This window comes from Brassica oleracea, chromosome C2 (assembly GCF_000695525.1).
Source record: "Brassica oleracea var. oleracea cultivar TO1000 chromosome C2, BOL, whole genome shotgun sequence".
Classification (NCBI taxonomy): Eukaryota; Viridiplantae; Streptophyta; class Magnoliopsida; order Brassicales; family Brassicaceae; genus Brassica; species Brassica oleracea.
The window spans coordinates 2,288,586-2,299,217 of record NC_027749.1 but is presented as its reverse complement, the minus strand read 5'-3'; the positions used below and the strand labels follow the sequence as shown (position 1 = coordinate 2,299,217).

The window sequence follows — 10,632 nt, the reverse complement described above, 5'->3', positions numbered from 1 at the left end:
AAATTTTTTTTTCTCAACATTCTCTGTGAGTTCAATGTTGTTTACAGGTTGGAACATGATTGTGTGTGTGGCCATGAGAGTCGCTCAGCTTTTCCTATGGGCAAAATGGGAACTGTTTCTAGGCATCCTTCTAATTGGAAACTGTGGGTGGTTGTGATAGCTTCAGGTTTAGCTATGCTTTTAGAGATATATGACTTCCCTCCGTATGGAGGCTACTTCGATGCTCACTCTATTTGGCACCTCGCCACAGTTCCTGCAGCCATTCTCTGGTGGAGCTTTATTAGAGACGATGCTGAGTTCAGAATTTCCAGTCTTCTCAAGAAACCTAACACAAAGGCGAAGTAAGTTTACTTACAGATGCAAAGGTTTCTTGAGCTTTTTCAATGTTTTTTATTCGGAGATTTGACTTGCCCTTGCTTTTGGTCAATTGAGTCTTAAGACTTTTGTCAATCTTTTTGGAGTCTTAAGACTTTTGTTAATATTATGAGAAAATCTTGTGATCTATATATGATTGTGTTAATAAAATTTGATTTTACATAAATTGTGTGAATTGTAGGGTTTAATTTAATTAAACAAAATTAGCTTTAGTGACCATTCATACAAAATCTAAAGTATTTCAATAATTTCATGACACCATATTAACCATTGCGCAAAGTCACTTAAAACAATTGCAGCAAGGAACCACAAGTCGAAACCCTTGGTCAGTTTATATACATTTACTCATGTTTGATACAATAATGCTCCATATTGAAAAAAATATATTTTCGGAAGCGCGAGACTACGCTCCTAGATGCCTTTGGCGGGGTGGACGATCATTGGGTTGAATTAATAACTGGAAACCTAGAAGCCCTCCTGGCGATGAAAAATAAAACGACCTAACGGTTGAGTTAGAAGCAGAGAAAACTAATGTTCCAAAGCCCACCAAATTTCAAACCTAAACAATTTAAACCCAATTTATTTTCTTGAAACATAAAGTTATACCAATTTCTTTTTTTGGTCTGCGATTTTTTTTTTTAAACTACAAAATCATTTTTATTAAAAAAAAATCGCTAAACCTCTATACTAAATAGTTATATAACAATATAAATATATAAATATCTTCACTTATTACTTTAATTTTACAAAAAAAAACTACATTTGAGAAGTTTCACAATAAAATCCGTGTAAACTAAGAAAACTATTTTATTTACTGTACATATACATTTAAAATTTTAAAAAACAAAATTTAAACCCTTTTCCTTACACTATTTTAACCATAACTTAACAACTACAAAAGTTCGGTTATCTTTGATCATTTTTACGCTAGAGGTCAATCAAATTTATACCAATATAAGATTTAAAAAAATAACAACGAAATGAATACTATGGTCATTGTTAGATCTACCTAATCAACATGTATAACTTTCAATCTTCTATTCGTAGACAATTATAGACAAGATGACAAAATTAACTTTTATAAAAAAAACAAACAATACAATTACATGCACAAAACAACACAATGCATCGACAACGTACCCAGCCACGCGCTTGCGCGGAGGCTTAAACCCCTAGTGTGAAATAATGGAGTACCTATTGATTATGTTCTCCAATGAAGTGTCAAGTGTGCAGGCAGTTAATCATATCATGTTCCTCATACTCGACTGCTAAGCAATGTTTAGGGACCCTAATTTTTACACACAACACACAACTTTTCACTGTTTAACTCTTTTATATTGAAAAGACTACTATGTTTTATAATATATCTGTAAATGTTTCACATTTTTTTCTAGATTATCAATTACTAACATTACATTAGAAAGCACGCCCTTTTTGATTGATAAGAGATGAATATGGGTTGGTCTCATCATCCCTCTAAGAAAGTCAAGTTTGAAAAAGTCAGTTCATATCCAAGTTTACAAGTTGCTAGTTCCAAGTTCTTATAATTATAACCTTACGTCTCTATCATATATCCATCCAAATTTTTTTTTTCATATTTAGCAGCCTGCAATCTGCATCCAATTTCAATTTTTTTTGTTACGTATGTTTCAAGCCAAACATCATTATAACCCATTCCATTTTCATGATTTAAACAAAAAAAATTGTATATATAAATAAAACGAAACAAAGAAAGAAAAAAACTCCCAACACAAACTTCCGAAAAAAACGGAACACACACAAATGTCTCCATCTCCCATAGTCTCCGGCGATCCGAACCTAACAACTTGTCTTTACCAAACAGACCACGGCGTGTTCCATCTAACATGGTCACGCACCTTCTTAGGAGGCCACTCTTTAAACCTCTTCCTCCACTCTCAAGACTACTACAACAACCACTCTTCCCCTCTCTCCTTCTCCTCCCTCTCCTCCTTAGCCTCCTTCCGCCTCACCTTAAACACATTGACCTTCTGGAGAAAACGCGGATCCAAACTCATCTCCTCGAATATCCAAGTCCTCTGGGACTTGACCCGCGCCAAATTCGAATCCGGATCCGAGCCAAGATCCGGATTCTACGTGGCTGTGATCGTCGACGGAGAGGTGGGACTCTTGGTCGGAGACTCCGGCGACGCTCGGGTGAAGTCGCCGGCGAAACCGCAAGCTCTGGTGATGAGGAAAGAGCACGTGTTCGGAGGTAGCGTGTTCACCACGAAAGCTAGGTTTGGCGGTAAGAACAGAGAGATCAAGATCGATTGTTGTGTGGACGAGGACGCGAGGTTATGTTTCAGCGTGGATTCGAAGATGGTTTTGGAGGTCAAGCGGCTGAGGTGGAAGTTCAGGGGGAACGAGAGGGTGGAGATCGACGGAGTGGCGGTTCAGATCTCGTGGGATGTTTATAGTTGGCTGTTTCAGGGGAAGGGTTTAGGACACGCTGTGTTTATGTTCCGGTTCGAGAGCGATCCAGAGGAGAGAGGGGGGAACGGAAACGACGTCGTTTTGTGGAAGCCGAGAAAGTGTGGGAGTGGGTTTAAAGGGATGGTGGAGTGGAGGAAGATGAGGAGGAGATTTGTTAAGAGTAAGAGGAGCTCTTCGTCTTCTTCAATGTCGATGTCTTCAGCTTCGTCGGCTTGTAGCTCGTCGGTTTTGGAGTGGGCTAGTAGTGCTGATGAGTCCGAGTACGGTGGAGGAGGATCTTCCGGTTTAGGTTCTGGTAATGGTCTTGGATTCTCCTTGCTGGTTTACGCGTGGATTAAGTGAGTTTTGGGGGAAAAGATTAAACTGTTGCGGTCAAACAATTATTTTTTAAAAATTACTGTTTTATTGACGTTTTATTACCACCTCCTAAATCACGAACAAGAAGAGAAAATATTGAGTAAATTTTATATATATTCAATTTTCGTATCTGTATCTTTTTGGTATATAGCTCATGAGTATAACTTAATTAAAGAAATTCGAGTACATTTTGTAGAAGAAAAAGGTTGATATTTGATGACGGTGTCTTTGTTGTATTAGTTGTTACATGTTGACTCCAGTGGGTTTGGATGATAATCAGATTATAGCTTTGGATTTAGTACGATTTTTATACCATGATTATAGTTTGGTCGTAGTATTTTATAATTTTTATTTACTTATTGATTGTCCCTTTTTAATACTTTTTATATAATGAAAAGTTATGGGGGAACATGAGTACATACGCATCATCGATGCGTGGCGCTTGAGATAGGGGAAAAAGGGCGACGCACTCTGGTCTCTGGGAAAATATTTCATGTTTTCTCGACAAGGATCAACGTAACATGTGAACAATCGGTCCCACTGTGGGCCTGTGGCACTGTCTCCCCTACTCTTCTTCGCTATTTGGTCCCTCGTTTTTCCCCCCTATTTCACGATACAATTATTTCATCATTCAGTTTACAAGTTGCAGAGAGAATCTGATGTAAGCGCAAATTATGCGATAACGATACGCAGACAATTCTACATCGGCAGTTCCTACGGACTAAATTCCTCCAGAAATGGTTGACATCTAATATTGTGATGGGCGAGCCATGGTTGACAGGGCCAGACTGGTCAGACGTGGCCCAATTTAGCTCTCTTTAACCCAGTTTTCATTTGTCCTGATCCGTTTCATCACTTCTTAAAAAAGTTTAGTATGCTGCAAGTTCGTGATAACTTTACCACAGGAAACAAGAACGGTAATGCATTACAATGCGGTGAAAGCCCGATCCAACGCGATACGATGCTAATGCATCAACAAACAAAAAGTTTTTAAAGCCTTTTATTGCAAGGGTTTGAGCTCATTTTACCATGTTAGGTGAAGTTTATTTGTTATTACAGACTGAATATTTTCTAGCTGTGGTTGTACTTATGATATTGTGATGACCACCTTGCTTTCCCTGCTTAGAGATAGGTGATAGCATCCAAAGAGGACTGATTTTATTTGAACAAGACCAAAGGAAATCAATGAGTCGAGTCATATAAACATGCTAGAAGGCACTGCATACACTCATATAGTTATATGCTTAATAATAACTACTAATTTATTTTGACTACAAGGCTCTGCAGTCTATACGTTCATTGTCAGACAACAATAACCATTTCGAAAGGTTTGAAAAATAGTTTTAAAATGAAAGAATGAGTAAATAAAAATAATGGGTATTGCTGAATATATTTTACAGTAAATACCAAAATTAAGTAACAAATGAATAAATAAATGTAATAGAAATTGATCAATCTGTTTTACAGCCAATACTAAATAATGACCACTCTTTTTTTCTCGTGAACTCGGATTCGAACCCGGGACGACACATCCACCTTTGGCCATCTCCTGATTCAAGCGGGATCAGATGAGTCACCAGATGATAGTCTTCTTGGAAACGTCGTGAAGCAACGGCCGAGATTCGATCAGACGATCCAGCTTGCTCCTATTGCCACCGTGGCGGTTCTTCTTTAAACCGTCGGTACAAGTAAACCGACATGACCGAGTTATTAACCGAATCGATTCCTCAAAAACCGATTCTTCACATGGGATAACCAACGGACCGTGGTTCGCAAAACCGAACTCCTCCTCGGCTTTGGCCAAGAGGCTCCTGATGATGGGGTGGTTCAGATGCGTCGCGCGCACCACGAATCTCCTGCAACTGCTTCCAACGTGGACCGCCACGTATCCTGACGGCACATCCGACGGCACACAGCGTCTGACAGAGGAAATTCGCGCCTTGCTCCGCCATTGCCGGAGCATCTGTCTCAGCTTCACAATATGGCGGATCTTGCTGCATTTTCCGATAACTCCAGCCATTTTTTCCGAGTTGCGTGTTCGAAGAGAAAGTGTAAGAAAAGGGAGAGACAAAGGATTGATGCTAATGGATTTGAGATTTATGGAGGGACGATGTTTATATAGTAAACACAATGCCGTCAGTTATCCAAGATAATTACAATATTGCCATTTTGGTTCTTACTTTTGGCGGCTTGCGTCAGATGTAAATGATTTAGTAGGAAATCAAAGATCTTGTATGTTTTCTTCTTCTTGATACATTGGATGTGTTGATATCCACAATAGATTATGGATTCGACATGTGAAATTTACAGTTGTTGACTGGTTCCTCTAAAATCCAAGGTTTCTAAATATTATAATATGCTAATGAACCTTTCATGGAAAAAATGATAACTGGCCGCCATAAGAGAATAATTTGGTTAATGTTGATCGTTCATAATTAAGTATTATAATAAATCAATAATGTTGGTTAGATAAAAGGTGCCAAGTTTAATAAAAAGTGGAGTTATCATTACTATATGGTAGGGAAATAAAACATGCGCTGATGATAAAGGAGTGTTTGGAACAAAAGACCACTCCATGGAATAAACTTAGAAGTCAAAACACCACCCTAGGATTCAGAGACATAATAAAGAATTCAGTTTCTCTTTTACTCGATATGTTTCATTTTAATAGTTGTTTTATATTTGGACACGTAAATTAAGAAAATATTTAAATTTTACATATTTTTTAGATAAAAATATCATCACCAATACACCTAATCTCTTGCTTCGTGTTCTCAGATGGTTGTTTCTCTCTTGCGGAGTTCATTGAGTGGTTCTTGTTGAGTTTCTCAAGGTGTAATTTCATGGATTTATCAGCAACAGTGAGTAGTCTCTGAGGTCTTTGAATGGTTATCGACTTATCCTTGGTGTAAATGTTGAATAGTAAGATAGGTTTTCCCTCGTTCTGTAATACATTTGGCAGACTGGCCTCTCCTGGTTCTATGTTAGTTGTCAAGCCTTGCAAGTGCTGCCAGTTGGGTTTGATGGTGGTTTTCCCTCGTTTCGTCTAGCTGTCTACTCGTAAGCTTTCGGCTGCGTATGTGTTCATGGTTCATTTTCTTATTTTTCACTTTTTAGAATCTCTGTTAAGCTTAACTTTAGTTTCGAATTTTAGCTTTCGATAAAGCGCCTGAATGTGGGTTCAAGTTTCCTGACTTTAGGATCTAACTTCTGGGGTGGAAGATCTACCGCCAGCTTTTGTATTCGACCATAGTTAATCTAATATCATGAGATAGAAAAAAAAAACAATACACCTAACCACATTTCAACCAACAGATATTAAAATATTAAGAATAAATTTTGCATTAAAATTATAAAACGATATTTATTTTGAAACGAAAAATTTACTCTACAACGAAAATTAAACTGAAACAAATATATAATGTACTATATATTAACATGTTAGTACAGTGCAGGATAAAAGACAAGTTTATTTGAAGCGTGCATCATCATACACGTGTTAAATAATATGGAGATTGATTGAAGCGATAAACACATGATCTATCATCTAATACCTTATTCATGACTTCAATTAAATGTACAAGATTATACATACTATGCAGCTATTTCCAACGTAATTGTGAGACTATCCCTGGTCTAGTTGATGGATGAGCAGCAAAGTCTCTGGTTTATGATTAATGAATGTGGGTCGGACCAAATTGGGGTTGGATTTGGAACACTTCTCCTTATAATTGGACCTGAACCCAACTTGTCCATTGGTTACTACAAAACACAGCCTAGGACTCAAGGTCAAGAAACACGGCTTACCAACGAATGGTTCAGCAAACCGTCGTATTACATGAAAAGAAACACAAAAGTCCACGTCACCGATCCATTCAACAATTAAACCAATGACAAGCGAATACGCAGATCGCCACGTCAGTAATGTCAATCATTAATCAGATCTAGACCGTCAAAGGTAGCCTGATCGTACAGTTTCTGAATTTTCCAAAATTAACCAACTTCACATCCACTATATAAACATACACAATAACCTTTTAACGTTTCACATCAATTACAAATCTCGCTTCTCATCAATTCATTCATCGAGAAAAAGTCGCATCTTAAAAGAGGATGGCTCGTACGAAGCAAACCGCTAGAAAGTCCACCGGAGGCAAAGCTCCCAGGAAGCAGCTCGCCACCAAGGTTTGTCCTTTTTCAATCTTCTTTTGTCTTAGGGTTTTCAATTTGGGGGTTTTCAAATTTCGATTGCGTTTCTGATCAATTCGATGTGAAATTGAGTTATTGGGGTTCTCAATTTGGGGGTTTTCTAATTTTGATTGCGTTTCTGATCAATTAGAGTTCTTAGGGTTTTCAATTTGGGGGTTTTCTGATTTTGATTGCGTTTCTGATCAATTAAAGTTCTCAATTTTGATTTTATGATATTACAGGCGGCGAGGAAGTCTGCTCCGACGACCGGAGGAGTCAAGAAGCCGCACCGTTACCGTCCAGGAACCGTCGCGCTTCGTGAGATCAGGAAGTACCAGAAGAGCACGGAGCTCTTGATCCGTAAGCTTCCTTTCCAGCGTCTGGTTCGTGAAATCGCTCAGGACTTCAAGACGGATCTGAGGTTCCAGAGCCACGCCGTGTTGGCTCTCCAGGAGGCGGCTGAGGCGTACCTTGTGGGTTTGTTTGAGGATACTAATCTCTGCGCGATTCACGCCAAGAGGGTCACGATCATGCCCAAGGATATTCAGTTGGCCAGGAGGATTCGTGGTGAACGTGCTTAACATGTTTCTCTGTTTTCAATTTAGATTTGAATCATGTATTATTATTATTATTAGTGTTTTTTCGGATTACAATTTGTGTTAAACTTTCATCCAGCTCGTTTAATCAAAACTGACATTAATCTTTTTTTAATCATGTTTCTTTGTTGAATTGTTTTGATTGATAATGTTCGAAACAAACATGTTTTGGTTAATATTGAGACTAGACAGGTAATTATAGAAACCTAATTTATCATTTTGTTCAAAGAAAGACTTTAAAAAAAAATTAACAATTTAAATTAGACTTTTCATAATGTGAAAATTCTCTTTCTTTTTTTCTCAACACCAACTCGTTTCATTAAATATGGAATTATGCAAAATTTAATGAACGATTATTGGTATAAAGGAACATAAAAGGATAATATTTAATCTTATAACATGAATTTTGCTCCTAAAAAAATCATCGGTACGTTTATTTGTCTTCCTCAAAAACTGCTGCAGTAATTAGCCTGATGGTTCGGTTTTTAAACCATGTGGCAGTAATCTTCAGCTTGTGGACCCAGTAGCCAAGTTGCTGAGCAACACAGTTGGATCCAGTTGACAAGTATGAACTGAACTTATCAACTGAATCCTCCACTCCCAAAAACCCAAACACAGGGCTCAGTTTCTTCATCTCTTCAAGACTTAAGTCCTGAAGTTCACATCCTCTTGAAACACAGACTCCAACTAGTTTCCCAACAACATCGTGAGATGACCTAAACGGCATCCCCTGTAAATCAAAACTTAGCTAAAATAGAAGTTTCCATAAGTAAGAAAAATACAGCATTACCTTCTTAACAAGGTAATCAGCAAGAGTAGTAGCATCAGCGGGTAGACTTCTCTTGATTCTCTCTCGGTTAAACGTGACTTTCTGAGCAAACTCCGCGGAAACATCGATCATTCCCATTATCGTCTTGGTGCTATCGAACAGAGGTTCTTTATCTTCTTGAAAATCGCGGTTGTAAGCTAAGGGAAGTCCCTTGCATAGCGTTAGGACGGTGACCAGATCGCCTATGACACGAGCAGATTTGCCTCTGACAAGCTCCATCGGGTCTGGATTCTTTTTCTGCGGCATTATACTGCTTCGGGTCGAGACGGAATCGCTTGGAGTCATGAAACCGAACTCCTCTTCTCCAAGACGTGATAGATGGATGGCTGTGTTGGAGTTTGCGTATAGAAACTCCAACACGAAATCTCGGTCTGAAACTGCATCGATGCTAGTTGAAATCAAAGAGAACAGAACCGTATAAAGTAAAGAACTCGCAAGACTAGAGAGCAAGAAGTAAAAGTGTAACCACTAGGCCTGGCATTTTACCCTAAACCCACAAATCTGGATTTGAACCGATCCGAAAATTTACAATAGCTAGTTTGGATCCAAAATTGCTGAACCCGATCCGAGTAAGCCCGGACCCACAAAAAAAGGTCCCAAATCCAAACCGAAAATTATAAGTACCTAAGGGGGTCCAAAATTCTTCTACCGGAAAGAATCGGAACCGACACCCAAATCCGAACCTAAAAATGTATACTTTTCTAGCACCTAGTTGAGTCCAAATATTAAAAACCCGAAGACCTATATCCGAAAGGAACCAACCAGAACCCGACCCATATATCCGAATGCCCAGGTTTAGTAATCACTCAGAGAGAGTTGATGTAATCAAAAACAAGGGCTAGGAGCAAACCTGTTTCTCATTGGTTCGGTAAATCCAAGGGCACTTGCAGTCATTAACCTATCAATAGGCAGACCAGTTCCAGCCGAATCACAAGCTCCTAGTGGACAGAAATTTAGTTTCTCTCGACAGTCAAAATAACGACCAGCATCACGTTCAAGCTTGCCCATACATGAAACACAGCAACTACCAGTCAAGAAGTAAAACACATACACATAACCACAACTCTGAGCAAAGGAGAGATTCCTCAAACCTGTTCTACACAAGTTAAGAGAACGTGTTGAAGCAAAACAGGCTGAGCCCTCTGGAGATGAGTATGGCCAGGAACAATCAAAGCCTCGTTATTAAACGCCAGCTGAACTAGAGCCGTCTGAAGATGCTTGATCTTGACGATAATCGTATCGATAGCGTCACGACACTATAGCCTGAAGTCAGTAGCAACCAGGTCGTTTCTGCTCCTCGCTGTGTGAAGCTTCTTAGCAGGTTCACCGATTAGATCAGTAAGGGCTGCTTCAATGTTCATGTGAACATCCTCTCGATCAGTCCTCCATTCAAACTGATCTCCTTCAATCTTTCTCTCTATCTCATCAATACCACCCAAAATGCTATATGGTACCTGGTGAGCTAGCATTGTGGCGTGAGCTTTGTTTCCCATAATGTCTTGCTTGTAGAGAGCTTTGTCAAAGGAGATTGACTCAGTGAACTTCTCAACCTTCACTGTGACATTCTCTTGGAACCTTCCACCCCATAGCTTTGCTTCCTTGGAGGCTGCGTCGTCATCGTGGCTGCTCATTGAAGAACGGAGCGGCGGGAGAGAGCGTGTTTTGCTTCCTTGTGGTAAGAAAGAGACGGGGCGGTTTGTGGAGGAGGGAAGCTTGGGATGCTTTGTGAGAATGATAACTCAGTTGCTCCCATTGGTTAAGGTGGTGAAGGAGGAGGAGGAGGAAAGGGTTTCAAAGGTCTAAAATGGTTTTTTTTTTTTTTTTTTTTTTTTT

General features: G+C 39.0%; 3 protein-coding genes and 2 pseudogenes across 3 annotated transcripts; 3 read left to right on the top strand and 2 right to left on the bottom strand.

Annotated features, from left to right (window-relative positions):
• Positions 1-345, top strand: part of LOC106323162 — an 891-nt pseudogene extending 546 nt beyond the window's left edge.
• A 1,750-nt stretch (positions 346-2,095) lies between these two features.
• On the top strand, positions 2,096-3,315 carry LOC106325041. The gene has a single exon (XM_013763065.1). The coding sequence runs from the start codon at positions 2,158-2,160 to the stop codon at positions 3,169-3,171; it is 1,014 nt and encodes a 337-aa protein (XP_013618519.1). The 5' UTR covers positions 2,096-2,157; the 3' UTR covers positions 3,172-3,315.
• A 1,259-nt stretch (positions 3,316-4,574) lies between these two features.
• Positions 4,575-5,259, bottom strand: LOC106326199 (auxin-responsive protein SAUR22-like). Its single transcript, XM_013764217.1, has one exon. It carries the CDS (start codon positions 5,204-5,206, stop codon positions 4,760-4,762), a length of 447 nt encoding a protein of 148 aa, XP_013619671.1. The 5' UTR covers positions 5,207-5,259; the 3' UTR covers positions 4,575-4,759.
• Positions 5,260-7,215: 1,956 nt separating this feature from the next.
• LOC106319067 (histone H3.3) lies at positions 7,216-8,085 on the top strand. Its single transcript, XM_013757294.1, has 2 exons — positions 7,216-7,371; positions 7,617-8,085. The coding sequence occupies exons 1-2, from the start codon at positions 7,300-7,302 to the stop codon at positions 7,953-7,955; spliced, it is 411 nt and encodes a 136-aa protein (XP_013612748.1). The 5' UTR covers positions 7,216-7,299; the 3' UTR covers positions 7,956-8,085.
• A 306-nt stretch (positions 8,086-8,391) lies between these two features.
• On the bottom strand, positions 8,392-10,552 carry LOC106326125 (annotated as a pseudogene).
• Positions 10,553-10,632: the final 80 nt, after the last annotated feature.

What these genes read in the sequence shown, in the direction of transcription:
- LOC106326199 (XM_013764217.1), bottom strand. Translation starts at nt 5,206, where the DNA reads ATGGCTGGAGTTATCGGAAAATGCAGCAAGATCCGCCATATTGTGAAG.
- LOC106319067 (XM_013757294.1), top strand. Translation starts at nt 7,300, where the DNA reads ATGGCTCGTACGAAGCAAACCGCTAGAAAGTCCACCGGAGGCAAAGCT. An exon ending in GGAAGCAGCTCGCCACCAAG is followed by an intron (nt 7,372 to 7,616) that starts GTTTGTCCTTTT and finishes ATGATATTACAG; the next exon opens with GCGGCGAGGAAGTCTGCTCC.
- LOC106325041 (XM_013763065.1), top strand. Translation starts at nt 2,158, where the DNA reads ATGTCTCCATCTCCCATAGTCTCCGGCGATCCGAACCTAACAACTTGT.